Raw genomic sequence first — 18,492 nt, forward strand, 5'->3', positions numbered from 1 at the left:
CCAGAGGCCAGAGAGCCCCAGGGATCTTCCTGGCTCTGCCTCTCCAGTGCTAAAATAAACTATAGGCACGTGACACCAGAGTTTTCTGCAAGTGCTAAGGGATTCAAACTCAGATCTTCATGCTTGCCCAGGAAGTGTTTTACACACTGAGCCCAGCAGCCAGCTCATCCCACCTTGTTGGCATCTTTGATGTTATGAAAGTTTCCCAAGTCGACACACCTAGCCATGACCTCCCCTCCCAGCCTGGGGTTCTAAGAGGCTAAACCCCCATTTGCCTAAGAGCAGACTTTGTCCCTCAAGTGTTCCTAGTCACCCCAGGCAGCAACTGAGCCAGAGTCGAAGGGGCCGGTGGATGTAAACAGAGTTTTATTGACCGGGGTAGGGCTGGGGAGGGTCCTGGACTCAGCTGGCCACGTGGCATGCACGGTCAGCTGGCGGTCAAAGACTGGACGTCACAAGGGGCACGGGTGGCATGGGCCTCTCTGACCACCCCAGGGCTGTATTTACAGGGGGGTCTGCCCACCTCTGCCCCCCAAGACTCCCACAAGCCCTTTAGAAGCAGGTTCCCCATCTCCCAGCCTGGACTCCCAGGTCCCCTCTGCAGGAGCAGGATTTGAACTCCAAACCAGCACCTCGGAGGCTCCGTCCCCTGGACTCTCCAGAAGTCCCAACATTGGCTCAGCCAACGCCAGGGTCTCTGAGGGCGCCACCACCCACATTCCGAGTCGCGTACACGCACACCATGGCGGCCCTGTCTCACACACACGCACACGCACACTTCTGTCCCGGGCCCTTGCACACAAACAGGCCATGCACACGGACACACACCCACACACGCAGGGGCCCGGGACCGGGGAAGGGGTCCCTTCTGCGGAGGATGTGTTGAGGCGGGAAGGCTCATGTCTGCAGCTCTGCCTCCCCTCACTCTACGTCCTCACCCCCCACCCCGGCCGCCACCCCAAGAATGGGGCTGTGCAATTTCTTAGAAAAAAGAAGAAGAAAAAAAAAAAACCTCAAAATAAACAAAAGTCAAAGTCTATGCGCAGAAGGTCAAAGGTCGGCCTCCTCCCGCCCACCCCGGGGCTTCGTGTCCTGCATCCTCCAGGATGGAGGGGGCTCTTGTGCTTCCCTGTGGCGAGGGGATCCCCCCGCGCGTGCGTGGGAGACAAACGCGCCCCACTCGGCGCCGGCAGGGCTCGGTGACCTGGGCTGCTGGCCCGGTCTCTGTGGTTGGCACCGTCGAGGCTCCTGCCCGGTCTAGGGCACCGGGGGCGCAGTCCGTTCGCCCGCCCCGCAGGGCAGCAGGTGCGTGGAGTCCGCGGGTGGGTGGCGGCGGGGACGGTGGCCCCCGGGCCGGGCCTCGCCACTGTTGAAGGTGTGCGTGCGCCGCAGGGCGGCCGCGGGAGGCCCGTGGGGACCCGGCCTCCGCAGGCTGCTGGTCGCGGGCGGGCTCCACGGCCTGGGCAGGCCGTCGCCCGCCGATGGGTCCAAGGGGCCCGTGGGTGCGGACACCACCCGCCGGCGGTCCGGGCTGGCGTGGGGAGTGAGTGGGAAGTCTCCCGGGTGCGAGGCCCGGCTGGGTCTGGGGGCGCAGAGGCGGCTGTCGGGGCCCGGCTCGGACGGCGCGGGCGGCTGCTCGGGGGCGCGGGCGGGCGCCAGCAGCAGCAGGGAGGTGGAGGCGGAGGCGGAGAGCAGCGCGTGGCCGTGGTCCCAGGCTCGCGGGCCCAGGGCGTGGGCGTGCGGGTGCGGCGTGGGCAGGCGCTTCTGCGGCAGCGGCGTCTGCTCCGGGGTGGGCAGGAGCCCCGAGTCCAGGTCGTGGGGGCCACCGTGCAGCAGCGCCGCCTTCGTCCAGCCGTTCTGCATGAGCGGGGCCAGCAGGGCCTCCGGGGGCGCCCCGGGGCCGCCGCCCGCTCCTCCGCGGCCCCCGGGGCCCGCGCCCCTGCGCTCGCCCAGCCGGCTCACGCTCAGCACGGCCTCGCCGCCGCCGTGGGCCAGGATGGCCTCCTTATCCTTGCGCCGCGCCAGCTCCCGCCGCTCGCGGAGACCCACGAACCAGCCCACGCTGAAGCCGGACACCACGGCGCCAACCACGAACGCCGCCACCGAGGACGTCACCAGCAGGTTCACCGACACCAGCCCCGCGCGCTCATCGGAGAGGCTGGCGCGCAGGAGTCCTGGGGACAGAGGGGCAGAAGGTGGCAAAGAGGTCCCCACGGGAAAGCCAGTCTGGTCGGTGCTGGAGAGGCAGGGAGCCACGGCCCTTCCCAGGCGGGGTCCGTCCTTGACCACGCCCCCATGTCCTCACAGCGGGGGCTCTCGGCAGGGGCTCTATGCCTGAGCCACAACCCCTTGTCCGTGTTTTGTTTTGTTTTGTTCTGGAAATCAGTATTTTTTCCTTCATCTCCATCCAGATGGATCTCATTTTCGCCCGCAATGCAACAGCCACCAGAGGGCGCCTGTGAGCACCGAGTCATTGCCCACTGCCTTCCCCGGCTTCCAACTCAGTTTGTGATGTGTCCACCCCCCTAACCCCAGGACTGAGCGACCCTGGCTCGTGTCCACACACAGGGGGGTCCCTTTCTCAGCTTACCAGTGCAGTCGCCTAAGCCAGAGGTGCTGGCCCCGGACACATCTTGCTCAAATGTGGCACTGAGGGGGGGAAAGGAGAAGCAGACTCAGCACAGAGCCCTTTACACCCAGCATTGCACGGGTGGGGGGGGCACGGAACTCCGACCATGGGTTGGCGGACCGTCCCCACGTGTCCCCCTCCCCCATACCTGGTTCCTGGTTTGAGGAAGATGCAGGAGCCTTCGGGCGTCCATCCACAGTACGGATCCTGGCTGCCAATACAGTTCCTAGGATAGAGCATGTAACTGCCACCGAGGGGACCACGCGTCTTCCGGTCACCACCGCTGTGGCCCACTGTGAGACCCGGAGGCCTGGCCTACTTCCTCTCCGATTGCCACACATGAAAATGGATGCTTGGGTCTGAAGCATAGCCCCAAGCTGGGCTGTAGCCTGAGGCCACACAGTCTGTAATCCCTGTGGCCGGCACACAGCAGCCTCACTGCTCCTCTGGGGCAGGCTCCACGCCTTCACACAGCTGTGTTCGATGCCCAGTTTGCCCCTCCAGGATGAAAGCTTTTCCCTCTGCCTCCCACCCGGGCCAGCCTTGGGGAGACACTCACTTCATGCATCCGGAGTACAGCTGGCAGCGAGCGACGGGAACTCGAACCACACAGCGGGGAAAGGCCGCCAGCAGGCCACCGGAGGCTACATCCAGCTCCAGGCTTAGCAGCCGCTGCCCCCACTCGCCACCGCTGCCGGATCTTCCACACCTGGGCACACAGGGGGGTGCGTGAGGCTGGTGAGCCCACGCTGGGTCAGCCAGCCACTCCCACTTCCCTGTTACATCCTCAGACCTGTCCGGCCGGTAGGTCTCAAACTCCTCCAGTAAGATGCTGGGCCCGTCAGTCCCTGAGACGCTGGAGTTGGGCCTCACGAGGAATTTGAGGACTGTGCCAACCTCGGAGCCAAGGAAGACTATTGTCTGATTGCCCCATGGGCCTGCACCCACATCCACGGCCACTCTAGTTAGCTGGTGCCTGGAACACAAGATGGACTTGAGATCAGCTTTGTCCTGAAGCTCCCGAAGGCCTCCCATCCCCAACCTGTGGGGCATGGGAGTAGTCACACGAGGACACACTGACAGTCACACACTGATGTACGTGACACCAGAAAGTCACACTCTTTCCTCCTCAGGCCCTTTGCATGGGCTGCCCTTACCCAGCATGCCCCTCGATAAAAAAAGGGCCTTGACTGAGACCTATCCCCCGCTTCACCATGCCAGGCTGGTACTGACCGCATCAGGGTCCTCACGATCCAGGGCGCGTGGCCCAGGGAGGGTACAGCCTCGTCCATCAGTGGGTGGGTCTTCACAAAGTTGAGGATCTCATCAGGCAGGGCGCTGGATGCGTTGTACTGCATGCCAGGGGCTGCGCAGCACCCGGGCCTGGGGAAAGACAAAGGGGAGTCAGGGAGGAGGCAGGGACCCCAACGATGAGGCCCGATTCACTTGGGGCATCTGGGGCCTGGTTTGCATGGCTCCCCACCCTGCCAGTTTCCTGACCTGACCCACTGTAGCCTCGGAACCTCCATATATTCTGATCCAGCTTCCCCCAGGGCCTCACACAGGCCTCTCATGGCTTATCTCTCAACAAATGAAGGTCACTACTAAGGCCTGGTCCTTCCCCGGTGATCTCCTAGCCCTGCTTCTTCCACAAGCTTCTCAGCTTCCCTCCATCGGCTCCTCATCCAATGCGGTGAGCTGGGCTGACCTCCCCAGGCTGGCTCCCGTAGGAGCAGGACCCTCCTTAGGCACCCTGTGAAGACGGAAGTCGCTGTCACCTGGGCCGTGGCACTTGGTCTTCAGGCACTGGCGTCCAGATGGACTCAGGCGACTTCTGCTCTCGGAAGCGGCCTTCAAACACAGCAGCCACTTGGTTCATGTCGAAGGCGCAGACGGCGGAGCCAGGGATGCTGCGGAGGGTTCGAGAGACACTGCTGAGCCGGATGGGGCCCCGTCTCTGGGTCTCCTGTGCTGCCTGAGTCCCCAGCTCTTTCTCATCTCAGCAACACAAGCCACTCACCCTCCAGAGCTCCCCAAGGTTGGCCCACTGCAGTTCCTCCAAGAGCCTCTGCCCCTGGACCTTTGCATGAGTCAGTTCCCAGTGAATACTGAGTCTCCCAGAAGCCATGCCTGCTGACCTCTATCGCTACTCATCTGCCTGTGGCTCCTGGGTGCTCTCAGACCAAGCCGTGCTCTGCTCCACGCCATGACCCTCCGTCATTCAAGCATATTCCCTGATCCCACTGGCCCGCTCTACACCTGAGGCCTGAACCTCCTTCCTCCACCCGGCACACAGCCTTCGAAACTCCGCATGCGCTGTTCCCCTCTTCCACGCCCAACGTCCCTCCGCCAGGAGGCTTTCCTGCCGCGCCCAGCAGGACAAGAGGGCCCCAGGTATCTCCTTTGTTCCTTGGCCCCTGCTTGTCACGGCAGTCTCCTGGGACCGATGCCGCCAACACAAGGCTTAAAAAGCATTTGCCGACATTCTGGCCAACGACCACCCCGTGGGCACACGGCAGCGTGAGCTGACCTGTTGCTGGGGGTCGAGAAGACAGCGAGGATCACGGGCCGGCCACCCAGGCTCACCACGCCCGTCACAGCCTGCAGCACATTGAAGTAGAAGTGCGAGTCTCCAGGCACGGAGCAGTTGAGGCGGGCCTTCAGGAAGGAAGTCCACTGCTTCTCCAGCACGCGTGGGGAGCCGCCCACGTCATTCTTGCACACGCGGGCCACACGGGATACCACTACCTGAGCAAGCAGCAGGCACCAGGAGAAACCTCAGTCAGCACCATGGAGAAATGGCTGCTGCCGGCCGTGCGGGACAGGGGAACTTCTGTTACAAAAGACTAGGGGGACCTGCCACCACAGCACTCTGGATGCCAGACAGCAGGGATGGGGTGGCACAGGTGACAGTACAAGACAGAAATGGATGGGTGAGGGATGGGTGGGTGGATGGGTGGGTGGATGGGTGGATGGGTGGATGGATGGATGGGTGGATGGATGGGTAGGTGGGTGGGTGGGTGGGTGGATGGGTAGATGGATGGATGGATGGATGAATGGATGGATGGGTGAGGATGGGTAGATGGATGGATGGATGGGTGGGTGGATGGGTGGATGGATGGATGGGTAGATGAGTGGGTGGGTGGGTAGATGGATGGGTGGGTGGATGGCTGGATGGGTGGGTGGGTGGGTGGGTGAATGGATGGGTGGATGGATGGATGGATGGATGGATGGATGGATGGATGGGTAGATGAGTGAGTGGGTGGGTAGATGGATGGGTTGGTGGGATGTGGGCAGACTCAGGTTAATGGTTCTGTGATGGGCTGATAGACAGTGCTGAGGGAAGGAGCTGTGGGGCCACACGACACCAGTGTCTTCAACTCTGCTCTCTACAAAGCCTTCAGGCTCCACAGTTGCTCCTTAAATGTCTTCCAGCCTTAGAGACCTACTCCTGGCTGAAGGGGACACCGTGAAGGCTGCCTCCTCTGATGCCGGTGGATTTCATGGATTAGCCCTCATGCCCACCGTCCCGAGCTCAGCCCAGTGTGCCCTGCCCAGCTATCTCAGGGGTTACAGTGTAACCTTTTCCAGGTAGTTAAACTCCATGGCGATCTCCCGGAAGAAGAAGTAGACGTGGCTCCCCCACTCCACAGCGTGCACGAAGTAGGGCTCTGTTGAGAGAGAGAAAGTGTTGGGATCCAGGTTCGTCATCGCGAAGTGGTCTCGGGCCCTGACTGCCATCAGAGCATAGGTACACTGTGCTCTTACTGTGAAGAAGGGACTGAGCCACTTAGCCAAGATCAACTGAGCCCAGTTTGGCTTTTTGGGGGGTGAGGGGGGTCATAAGTAAAAAAAAAAAATCACTGTGTCCACCATCCCATGCTAATCTGCACTATTTTCTGAAAGCTTCCGCTCTGCTTGGTGGAGAGCTCAGCTCTGAGGTTTCCGGTCCTGTCCTTCCACTTCGGGCTCCTCAGCCACCCACTTCCAGCATGTTCTGCTTTACATCAAAACCTTCCGTCTAGTTTCAGCTTTAAAAAGATCAACCGATTCCCAAACCAAGGTCCCAGTCTCTCCTCCCTGCTGCCGGGGACTGTTGTTTCGTTGGGGGTATCGGGGAAACCTCTACAAGGCCCACACTGTGCTCCCTCGGCCTCACCTTTAAACCACTTGGAGTCATGCTTGACTGTGCGCAGTGTCGGCCGGTCCCCGAGGCTGCGGTAGATGACAGCGTCGATGGCCAGGAAGTCCGTCACCGTGGCTGTGAAGAGCATGCCATCTGGATATGGGGGCGGGCGTGAGGAAGCACATTGGGGGTCAAGCCGAGGAGGCCCAGACAGAAGCCCAGGTAGAGTGGCACAGCCGAACCCCAGCGCTTGGGAGGCAGGGGCAGGCGCATCTCTGTGAGTTTGAGGCCAGCCTGTCTACAGAGTGAGTCCCTGGACAGTTAGGGTTACACAGAGAAACCCTATCTCAGCAACGATAACAGCAACAAACATAATGGAAAGCCCAGAGAGGGCCGGGACAAATTAGAAACTGAGCCCAGTGTGGGCTGTCACCAGGCTGAGCCTGATCCCACCATGGCCCCATGACTGGATGAGCCTGGGCTGACCCCAGGCCGAGTCCCTATATAGGATGAGACTAAAGCCAGCTGAACATTGAGCTGCTTAAATTTCTCTCTCCGGCTCAGCCTAGTCACCATCCTGACCCTGACCGTGTCCCCTTAGATTCTGTCCATTTCCCAGCTGCCCCTGAGTGACCGAGATCTCAGGCATGGGAAACGCCTCTCTTGGGGCTGGGCGTGACAACAGCAGGGATCACTTACCTGAGAAGAGGGCAACGTTGGCATGCTTGGGATCATAGGGGCAGCGTGCCATCCCACTGATGCTGTCCCCAAGAGGCTGCAGCGTGTCCATCTGCAGGGAGGACAGGTGCGAACGGTGAACCTCCTCACCGTGCCTGGCAGCTCTAGGCTTCCCCAGTCCTCCACTCCAGGCAGAGCCCTAGCTTCAGCCTGCGTTACTGTGTGACTGCGCTAGCCAATTAACCCGGCTGGGCTTGGGTTTTCTGGTCCGGGAACTGGCCTGAGTCCACTGTGGTCAGCTTGCAAGAAAAGGGGGAAAAGCCCGGCAGGCCTGTCGTAGGGGCGAGTGTGGCTGGGAGGAGGAGCAGGGTGGCTGGGAGGAGGAGCAGGGTGGCGGGAAGGTAAAGCAGGCCCCCGGGGCTCGGAAGGGCTGAGACTCACGCTGTAATTGGCACAGATGGGATTGAATGCATTGGAGCCGCACACGAAGAGCGTGGTCTCATCCCGAAGCAGGAGCACCTTGACGAAGTTCCGACACTCTCCCTGGGGTGGGGAAGGAGGCAGGAGATGCAGAGGGCATTGCCTGTCTCCTGTGCCTTTGGCTCAGGCCGGGGGCTCAGCCAAGGCTGACCCAAGGTATGGGGCATGGCATGAGGGAGGCTGGGCCCGGCCTGGGAAGACTGGGTGAGGCAGCTGAGGCACCTGGCTTGGACTGTAACAGCGACAACGCGGGACCCCTCTGCTGAGATAGAAAGAACCAGCCTGAGGCCGCCCAGGGAAGTCTGAGGCCCAGCTAGGAAGGTGGTCAGGGAGGGGGGACGGGGACAGGCCTCTCTCACCTCTTGCTTGCCCTTCATCCGACACACATCAATGTCGCTGGGATTGGAGCGCCAGGTCAGCTTCTGCCGGCACACAAAGTGTGGTGAGGGGGTGCGGTCCCCGCGCGCCTCGGCCCTCTTCTCCACCCTGCACCCCACCTCCCCTCACGGGGCCCCGGTTCAGCACCCCTTTCTCACCCGCTGGTACCGCAGCTCCGTGGATGTAGCCGGCTCTAGCTCTACCTGGTACAGGTTGTCTCTGCAGGAGGGGCATGGTCCATGAGATGTGGGGGACCCAGTGACCGTCCGTCCAACCACTATAAACACGTCTGTCCGGCACCCACACCATTCCTGGCCTGTATTGTGGTGTGTGCCTTTGAAATCTGTCCTACACCCACCGCTTGCTCATTCCCTTCATCTTGCCACCAGGTCCAACTTCCACCCACGACGGCTTGGACACCTCCAGGCCTCGGCACTGGCCCGGCTTTGTGAAACCGCCACCAGGGGGCGCCTTGAGCACGGAGTCAGCTCTGGCTTCTTCGCTTGCAGCACCTTCTAAGCATCCAAGCCCAAGTTTGTCTTGTTTTGTTTTGTTCGTTCGTTTGAGGTCCCCTCTACCCCTCTCTAAAGGCGCCCAGTAAACTGGGTCCCGGACTTCGTCCCTAACAGTTACACATCTGAATCAACTGTAGGCTCTAATCATGTAGCATCCAGCACCCTTAAAACTTAGGCTTAAAGCAGGCGGATCTCTGAGAGTGTGAGGCCAGCCTGGTCTACATGGTGAGTTCTAGGACAGCCAGGGCAACACCGAGAAATCCTATTTTAAACAAACAAGCAAAACCCACCCGACAGTCAGTACCGTTACACTCGGGGCTCAGTAGCCTTAAAACAGCATTGAATACCCATGAAACTCAGCAGTCCGCAGCAGGGGGTCCCACAGTCCATCCAAGCCACAGGCCCCTCACACGTGCGCGTGGCTGCCTCGACATCTGCATACCTGTCTCCGATGAACAGTGTCCTGTTAACGCGTAGCACCCTCTGGATGTTGAGGTCCTCAGCACCCTCGGCAGGGGCCGGACGACCCGGCCCGCTCCCCACGAACACGGGGTAGTGGCTCAGGTCTATGGGAGGGCGGAGAAGGAGGACGCATTTGGAAATGCTATCCCTCCCACCTCGGACCACGACACCTCCCTGCCCATCCCTCCCCACACTCACAGTCCCTGGGGGCCACACTGAGTGGAGGTGGTTCTTCCGGGAAGAGGCCGTGGGTGACCCCCAGGAGCAAGAGCAGGAGCAGCAGCTGGGCCGGGCGGGGAGGGGACTCACTCGAGGTCCACATGGTGAGGACCGGGTGACCACAGATGACTCCTGCAAGCCAGGATGGCAGTGAGTGGCGCGGCCTGCAGTTCCACTAGAGGCCTAGAGATGGCGCGAGAGTCCCTCCCTTCCTCCCAGAACAAAAATAACAACATTGATAATAATAACTACCCTCAGACGTTGTTTAATTAACAAGCGACTTTACGATCACATGTGAGTAAAAACCTCAGGAAATAGCTGCAAACGAAAATGCATTAGGTAATTAAAAATTAATCACAAGAATTACAATAATGGATATTATCTTAAAACATGCGCTTAAAAATCCAATCTCAAAAAGCATTTAAAAAATCCTTCAAGTTAAAGTGTAAAAAGCTTTGGAGCCTGCTGTCGTGGTACAGGCCTGTTATCCAGCCCTAGAGAGGCTGAGGCCGGAGCATCATTAGTTCTAGGCCAGCCTGGTCTACATGGCAAGACCCCATGTTAAAACCACATGGCAACAAAATTAAAACAAACAACGAGGGGCAGGGTTTCAAATTCAAAGGCTGAACAAAACATAACAGAATTTAAACCCCTTGGCGTTTTATAAACCACAACATAAGCAATGGGAGTCATGGAACATCCCGGCAGAGGCCTCAGTGTCGCTGCTGGGCTTGACTTCCGGTCCTCTCGGGCCGCTTCCTTCTGCTCTCATTCATAACCGAGGAATTCTGAGGTGTGTGAATTCACCCATAGGACCCCATCCCTCCAAACCTGGGGACCCCAGGGCAGGGCACCCATCCCTACCAGAAAGGGGTGCAGTCCAGGTTCAAGACACCCAACATGAGATTCTCAGCACCTTTGTCAGTCTCCAACAAGCTCTGGGCCTCAGTTTCCCCAGCCAGGCAGCAGAGATGTCTCCCAGCCCTGCCCTGCCCTTGTGTCTTGGGGATCCTAAGCCCCAGCAGGTGGGAGCAATGGAGGGAACAACCAGCCCCAGAACACCAGGCTCTAACGGTCAGGGCCAAAAAACAGGAAGACCTTGCACGGCTTCCTCTGCCTGACCCTGGCTTCCAGGATTTGTGACTCAGAGGACACATGTCCCCTGATAGGAGCCTACTTCCTTATAAGTTTCCTAAGCTGGCTCCTCCCTGTGCGCCCTCTATGCCCGCCCCATGACCCCAGATTCCAGGAAACTGACCTCCCTAACATTCCATTACCACCCCTATTCCCTCACCAGGGGCTTCTAGGTGGGGACGCCACCACTGGCCATGCCCTCGGCCCCTCACGGGGGTGGGGGGAGGGAGCTCGGCTCAGAAGCCACGACCCCCGGCTCTTCCACTTTTCATCCCTGGACAAGGTCTGATTCTGTAGCTCTGGACTCAAGAGTTCACCAGACACAGCCCCGGGGGTTGCATTGGGGAGCTCCGGGTTCATGGGGAGCCCCTGTGCCCCACGATAAGATAGAATAATACAAACAAAAAATCCTGAGACAGAGCCTCACTTCGTGGATCAGGCTGACCTCTCCTGAGAGATGCTCCCCGCCCCCCGAGCCCTGAGTTACCAAGCCGTTCTGGCTCCTCAGCCTGCCCCTACCCCTCCTGGCTAGAGCGGGGCTGGGTCCGAACCCGGGGCTCTAACCCTTCCCAGACACGCGCAAGCCAAAGCCCCTCCAGGCCGCCGCGCAGGACGCGCCCGTCACACCCCCGCCCCGCGCCACGTTCACACCACAGTCCTTAACACTTTTTGGGCTCTTAGCACAATTTTGTCCGGCGGCGCGCAGCCGAGGGGCGGAAACACGGGGCCCTGGGCGCGCAGGCTCTGAAGCCGCCTCCTCCCCGCCTGCAGGCTCTGGACACGAGGGGGCGCCCGGGAGCGCCGCGTCCACCCGCGGCCGCCACGGTTCCCACTGCCTCCCCGCTCAGCCCTGCCGTCCGGCCCCCACCTCCTCCCCTTTCTGTCCCCCGACCCCCTGCTCCTCGGCCCAGGCTGACCCCCTAGGTGCCCGCAGGCAGGCCCGCACAGCCCTCCCAGCGTCAGGTAGACCTCTAGGTGGTCCACCATCACTTGTATGTGAATCCGTGATCCACACTGAGGGTTGCGCCCCGCACACGTCAGCGTCCCCGGCCCTCTGCCACACACCCATGTCCGCTCGCCAGGCAGGTCCCTCCCCGCCAGTCTGCAGGAAGTCAGACTTGCTCCCAGGTGTGTGCTCACCCCAGGCACGCGCCCCATGGCAGGGCCACCCACACGTGCATTCACACGTGCCTCGGGATGCACCCCCAGCACTCCTGCGAACCTCCTCCACCACCGGCTTCCAGAGACTTCGGCTCACGTGACAGCCAAACAAACCACACTGGCTGTGTGGGGAAACCGAGGCCCAGCACGGGGATGAAGAGATCCGGCCGTGGTTCACACTCAGCTCACTGCCCTGCCCTGGACCTGTGACCAAACAGGGCCACTTCCTGGGCTCTGGCTGCCCCCCACTCCGTGCCAGGCTCCCGTGACAACTGTAAAGGTCCCAGATGTCAAAAGTGTCCCCTAGGTGTTGTGCCTAGTTCATGGGTGTTCTACAGCCTTCTATGGCCACTCAGCAGCCCTGACCTGAAGCCCTGAGGGCCAAGGCCAGGGCCACCCCCCCACCCCACCCCCAGGTCTTCTTAATTAACCAGGCTCTACTTTAAATCTCTCTTCAGTTCTTCTTGCTTTCATGGGGGCTGAGGGGCTGTGACAGGGTCCCCCTACCACCTCCTTCCCCCATTCCATGGACTCAGCAAGCTACAGCCCTGCTTCCTGTGCCATGCCCCTCACCTGGCCTGTGACCCGGGCCAGCTGCCATCTTCCTAGGCCTCCTTGGGCTCCACAGGGGACACGGAGACCCTCTGATGGCTGCGATCCCCCTGCCTCCTCTGCAGCGGGGTGCTCCCTGAAGGCCCGCTGCCTCAGGGTTCCGGCTGTGCTGCTGGCTTCCCCAGGGGGATCGAGTGACCGCCGGGCAGCCGGGCCCCTGCTCGGGCCTGGTCTGATTACCGGCTCCCCTTACAGCTCTCCAGCTGCCTCTCTGGCCCCACTTGGCACAGGCAGGGGAGGGGGCTCAGCCTCATGGCCCCTCAGCATGAACTCTGCCTTCTCCACTCCCCATCCATGAGACAAGCCTGTCAGGCCTGCACCAAAGTAAGCTACCAAAATGTATACGTGTGGTGCACAATAGTTGTTTAGCTGTACTAGCTGTATGGATGTCTCTGAGCTTGGTGTGTCCACTGGGAAGTGGGGGTCTGGCCTGGCGGTCACTGCTGTGTTCCCGAGCCTGGCATATAGCAGTCGCTGATAAACACCAGATGAAGCAGTGTTCTGGGGTGAGCCCTGGCAAAGGCACACTCATTCCAGACTTCCTGAGCCTCACTGCAGGCCAACAAGGCCAAGGGTATCCCTGTGACCAGTGTCATAGACGCCCAGGCCTTGGCACTACAGTAGGCATACAGAAAGTGGTCAATAAATGATGTGCAAAGCTCCCCACAGGTGTGAACCCACTTCACACTCACTCCCAGTACGACGTAGAACACAGAGCTCAGAGAGCGTGCACCACTTGGCCAAGGTCACACGACACATCCCAGTAGACAGCGGGGCAGAGGGTGGGGTGAGGGGACCTGTCCCCCAGGTCACCACCGCCGCCAACCCCTCACCATTGAGTCCCCACCCAGGTCCGGTGGAAGGACACCTGAGACATGCTGGTGACGGTGGGGGGGTGGGGTCAAGGCCTGCTGGGAACAGGAAGTACCGCCAGTGAGCCTGAAGAAGACAAAGGCGGGAAGTGGGTCTATGGAGTTAGAGAAGGGATCCGAGGCTCCCTGTGACTCGGGGCTTGGCACGGGCCACACTCGGGCAGGACGGCAGGGGACGGGGGAAATGCACACCCTAACCCCTGCCTCATGTCCCCTCGGAAGGGGATCTGCAGCAAACACTGTGAAGTACCTGCCGTGCTCCCTGCTCACCTTTGAGCACCGACTGTGTTCAGGGCCCTGTGATGGCTGGTCAGGGGCGGCTGCCTCGGGGCCTGGGGCTGCTCTGACTTTTCACCAGCAAGAAGACTGAAGCCCAGAGCGGTCAGAACGAGCCAGGGAGTGGCCTCGCCGGGACAGGAAACTGTGTGGTGCCCACTAGTACCCACGGGGCCCCACCGAGGGGTGAAGCTGTCCCCAGCTCCTAGGGTCCCCGTGCCCACACCTCCTGCACCGTCTCCCTGCTCACTTCTCCCACCACATCCGGCCGGCACCCTGCGACCCCTGCCCCAGGGCCTTTGTCTGGTGCCTCTCTGTGGCCTCTCACCATCCTCCCGTCACCTGTTTCACCTCTTTTTCCAGCCCGAGGCTCTAAAGCCACGTCCTTGGGGACCTCCCCAGCTGTGCCATCTCTGTCCTTGTCTTCAGGGTGCTCTGTGCTGGTGCACTTGGCTTACATGGGTGTGAATTCAACAGGAACAGGCCCTATCGCCCTGCTCATGGGCTCTGTTTTACACATGGAGACACTGAGGCTCAGAGAAGAGGGGAGATTTGTTCCAAGCGCTGCCGCTGGGCTAAGGGCCACATCTTGGCAAGGGCTTTCTGCTGCCTTTTGTGTAACTATCAGAAAATACGTAACCACCTCTCACCTCTTACCCAACTTCTACACATCCCTCAAGGCTCTAGCTGCAATGCCCCTTCTCCATGCACCTTCCCTGAGCTACAGGGCAGAATCCAACTTTCCCTAGCTCCAGTTGCTCGCTCCACTCCAGCCCCGACTGTACACAGCAGAAAGAGCTAGGATCTGCCTCAGTTTCCCCTCCCCTAGCCTGGAAGAGTCCTGAGGAACAAATAGACAAGTTAGGTTTGCTGTCTGCACAAGACACAGACCACAGCACGAAGGAGCCACTGGGAATGTTTGTTGACTGGCTGAATAACTTCCTTGTTCACTCAAGACACCCCTAGAAACTCTTAATCCCCTTCAGGGCTCTTGAAAGCATTCAGGAAGTTCCTTGGGGCTGAGCCAAGTGCATCCTGGGAAATGTAGTCATCTGGTGGCCTGACCTGTCTCTCACCTGAGTTACAAGTCACCCACCCACTGTGGTCCCTGGGAGCCGCAGCCTCACTCCAGTGCCTCAGCTCCCAGAGGTCCTTCCTCGAGGCCAGCGGAGCCCTGAGGCCTCGCCATCTCTCTCTCTCTTCTCTACAACCCTCCCTGGCTCATGCAGCCCTGGAGAAGAAGCTCCTGCTCCCTCCCGTCTTCGCTTCGCTTCCCACTTGAGAAAGTTCAGCCACCCCAGGAAGTCCTCCCACTCCTCAGCTCAGTGGCAGCCTCTGTGCTCCCTCCCAGCTGCCCCCTCTAAGGCCGCACCCAGGGTCAGCTCAGGACAGCCACCTTCCCTGGAGACGCCAGTCACCTTTCGGTCCGGCTCACCTGTTCGCAGGCTGACGTCACTTCTTCCAAGGACAGCTGCCTGCCTGCCCTCTGCCCGTGGACAGACGGACATTACTAGGGCTGGGAACCCAGAGGACAGAGGCCAATGCGGCCGGAGGACACACGTAGGTATCAGGGTTCGGAAGCAGGCAGAGCCCATCCTGAGGAGGCCACACATTGACTGAACCTTCCTCAGGACACACAGCAAAACTAAACGTTCAAATTTACCTCCTGCCAGGGCCCTAGACATCCAGGGTCACCCTCGGAAGGGGCAGCTTTTTAGTTAATAGAAGGAGCGGGGCTCCCCATCTTGCTTTGGAACTTAGGGCCTCACAATACCCAGCAGCCCCAGCTGGTGCTCAGAGCCTCAGTTTCCCCAGCTCCTCTTGGCCACCGTACCATTGCCAATGGACACACTACAGACACACTACCCCCCAGGCTGCCATCTGCACAGTAGGGAGCAGTGACTCCCCCAGCCAGCAGGCCAGCCAGCATCAGGCCCTGCCCAAGTGCAGGCTTGGAACCCCAGATCTCCCCCACCTCTCTAAACAGCCTGAAAGCAATCATGCATCCTAAAAATCGGCCAGAAAACCTGAGTCTGGGACTGAGAGAGAGAAAGAGGCGGGGTATAAGCGGGCAGGGGCACTGAGGCCCGTCCCTCCAGCCATTCTGTACCCAGGGCCGACCTCCCCAAGTCAGAGCTAGCTGGCTGCAAAATTGGGGTTCCCAACTCGGTCACACTCAGCTTGTGGTGAGGGCTGTCAGGAGGGTAAAAGATAAAAACTTGGGGGTGACATATATGCCTGGCAGTGTGACACGGACCTCTGCCACAGACCTCGGCCAGGCTGCCGGAAACCTGGAGAGCAAAACAGACCTCAGGTGGAGGTGACACAGACCTCAGGCAGTGTGACAGAAAGCTGGGAATCTCAGATGGGGGTGTCACAGTCCTGGGGCACACAGAGACCTCAGGCGGAGGTGACACAGACCTCAGGCGGGGATGACAGACCCCAGGCAGCGAGGAAGTGGGATCCAGGAGTCCCTCCCGACCTCAGGGTTGTCACAGGCCTAGAATCGCTCTCTGAGGCCGGGGTGGGGGTTCGGCCTGGCAGCAGCCCTGGGGAGGCGCCCCAAAGTCGGCGGTGGAGAGCAGGATGGGGCACGTGACCCCCGCCCCAGGGACCAATCAGCGACGCGGTGGGCCAGGGGGGCCACGGTGGCACCCACCCCGCGCGGCTGCCAGAGACGCTCCTTTGTCCCATTGTCGGGCTTTGGGGGGGTCTTGGCCGCCCCCCTTCGGGCTGTGCTGCAGCGGGGGCGTTGGCCGCGGCCTATGTCCCCCCCCCTCATTCCAGTTGCGCGGCCAGCGGGGACCCGGGAGCTCGGGGTGCAGCTGGTGCACAGGGCCGCGTGGGGACCCACGGGAGGTCGCGGCTGTGTGTCCCGCCCCCTCCCCCACCCCCACCCTCAGGCTGTCGCCCCAACAATTCAAAGCCACTGTCGGTGCCCCGGCCCGATGAGCCCGGGCCTTGGCTGCAATCCCCGCCCGCTGCGCAGCCCGTTAGCCCCGCCCAGGGCGCTGGAGCGACGACCGCACGCGGGGGCCCCGGGCCAGTGTCGCTGCACGAGGCGCCCCGCGGCCTGTGCGCGCCCGGTGCGTGCGTCCCTGGTGCATCTGTGCCCGCATCTGTCCCCGCGTCCGTCCCCGCGCGCGTCCCCACATCTGTCCCCAGTGCATCTGTCCCCGGTGCATCTGTCCAAGGTGCGTCCCCGCGTCCGTCCCCGCGTCCGTCCCCACGTCCGTCCCTACACTCACCTCCAGCGCAGGCCGAGCACCTGCCCGGCTCGGCCCCGGCCCCGCAGCGCCTCAGCCTGGGCTCCCACGCGCGGGCGGCTCCCGCGGGGGCGCAGCGCGGTGTCCGGGCCGGGGCCGCATCTCTGCCGCCGCCGCTGCGACTCGCGGCTCCGCCACCTCCGCCCCCAGCGCCGGAGCGCGGAGCCCCGCAAAACCCGGAGCGGAACGGAGCGGAGCACGGACGGGAGGAAGCGCCTTCCCCGGCCTCGGTTTCCCTCTCTGTGCCTCCCACCTGTCCAAGCGGGGATGACGCTGAAGACCACCGGCTTCCGCACTGAGCTGCGCTGTTCTGACTGACTCTGGGCATCTCCAGTCCACCGTAGGCGCTCCGTAGGTGCTTTGCTCTTGTATGCTTTAGTGAGTTCCCCGATTTATCTGACCGGCCACCCGCCCACAGGAACCTCACAGACCTGGGGTCTGTCCCTATCGCTCATGGCATCACTGACTCAAAACACCAAGCTTTCCTCGGTTTATCTGGCATGACTGACTGACGAGGACGGCCCTTCTGTGGAGGCTAGGCTAGCCCGGAACTCGCAGACTGCTCGGATTAAAGGCCTGCGCCAGCATGCCATTTAACACGCACTTTTTGAGGGACATTGGGACAGCAAGACATCTCTTCCCGTACCTCAGTTTTGCTCTGTCCGAAGCCCCTCCCCATCCCAGCCGTGACCCTGAACGCAGAGCAGACCTCTCTCCAACTGGGCTGGGTATTGTCTGACCTCCTGGAATCTCCAGGAGGCAGTAAGTGAGTGTATCCTGCTTACACAGGGGGCCTCAGCCCATCCCGCTGAGGACTCGGAGCTTGGGACTGTGAGCTCTCTGGGAACAGCTGGGCTTGTGGGTGTCGGGATTTGAACTCTGAGCCGTGGACAAGCTGAGGGGCTAGAGCAGGGTCCCTGGGACCCACTGGAGCCACTAGAGAGAGACTTCAGCGTGGTCCATCATCTTTGCTGTCGCCATCATACAGCCGAGACACAGCTTCTATGGAGAAACTGAGGCAGAGGACCGCACCAGACCTCGGCCTGCTCAGCCTGGCCTATCTATGATCGGTACCCGACAACTGTTGAGCGCAGCGCCAGCGGTGTCCTTCGGTCCCGGGGGCCTGCCAAGGTGACCAGTGGTTGCGGAAGTCAAGGTGCAGGGAGCTCAGTGGCCGCCTGGGGCGGGGGGCTGGGCAGGGGCCCCGAAGGAGCAGGGTGGATTTGCCAGTGAGCGCAGGGCAGAGTGGGGACGCAGGGAGGGCCTTTCCCCAGGGAGACCTGTCTGAACAAAGGCCCCATGGTCATGAATGGTGCCTCTTTCACAGACTGGGCAGGGGGTCAAGCCGCCCTCCCCCACGCGGCTCCGGTCGGTCTCGGCGCTGACCTGATGGCCATGGAGAGTCAGGCAGGAAGGACCCTGCTCGAGGCCTCCAGGGCCAACAGCAGCACCCCTTCCCTCGGCTGTGGCGCTCCAGGAAGACCCCGCCCCCTGGGCCTCGATTCCCCAGCCTTGGCTTCACTGCGCTCCCGCCCTGCTCCGCGCTGTAGGGATTCCAGTGCGGATTTTGGGGACGCCCGAGGCTACCGACACCTTCCCTGCACAAGGCCCGGTTGCGGCCGGGGGGTGCGAGGGGGTCTGGGGAGACCTCGGGTAGGACAGTCGGACTCAGACACCCTGGATC

The 18,492-nt window shown here is 61.3% G+C and overlaps 1 protein-coding gene across 2 annotated transcripts; it reads right to left on the minus strand.

The window, feature by feature from the left end:
• Positions 1 to 344: 344 nt before the first annotated feature.
• Positions 345 to 16,923, minus strand: Sema6b (semaphorin 6B). 2 transcript variants are annotated; one of them, XM_021632921.2, is made up of 17 exons: positions 16,791 to 16,923; positions 9,467 to 9,619; positions 9,249 to 9,372; positions 8,450 to 8,510; positions 8,273 to 8,335; positions 7,875 to 7,976; positions 7,455 to 7,545; positions 6,789 to 6,908; positions 6,212 to 6,300; positions 5,160 to 5,377; positions 4,408 to 4,539; positions 3,863 to 4,012; positions 3,423 to 3,605; positions 3,189 to 3,338; positions 2,778 to 2,855; positions 2,591 to 2,649; positions 345 to 2,174 (listed from the first exon to the last, which is right to left on the minus strand). In XM_021632921.2, the coding sequence occupies exons 2-17, from the start codon at positions 9,588 to 9,590 to the stop codon at positions 1,258 to 1,260; spliced, it is 2,661 nt and encodes an 886-aa protein (XP_021488596.1). In that variant the 5' UTR covers positions 9,591 to 9,619; positions 16,791 to 16,923; the 3' UTR covers positions 345 to 1,257. The 2 variants fall into 2 exon arrangements, with proteins under 2 accessions (XP_021488596.1, XP_021488595.1); XM_021632920.2 differs by lacking the exon at positions 16,791 to 16,923 and adding an exon at positions 10,352 to 10,587.
• Positions 16,924 to 18,492: the final 1,569 nt, after the last annotated feature.

This window comes from Meriones unguiculatus, chromosome 17, assembly GCF_030254825.1.
Source record: "Meriones unguiculatus strain TT.TT164.6M chromosome 17, Bangor_MerUng_6.1, whole genome shotgun sequence".
In the NCBI taxonomy this organism is placed as follows: domain Eukaryota; kingdom Metazoa; phylum Chordata; class Mammalia; order Rodentia; family Muridae; genus Meriones; species Meriones unguiculatus.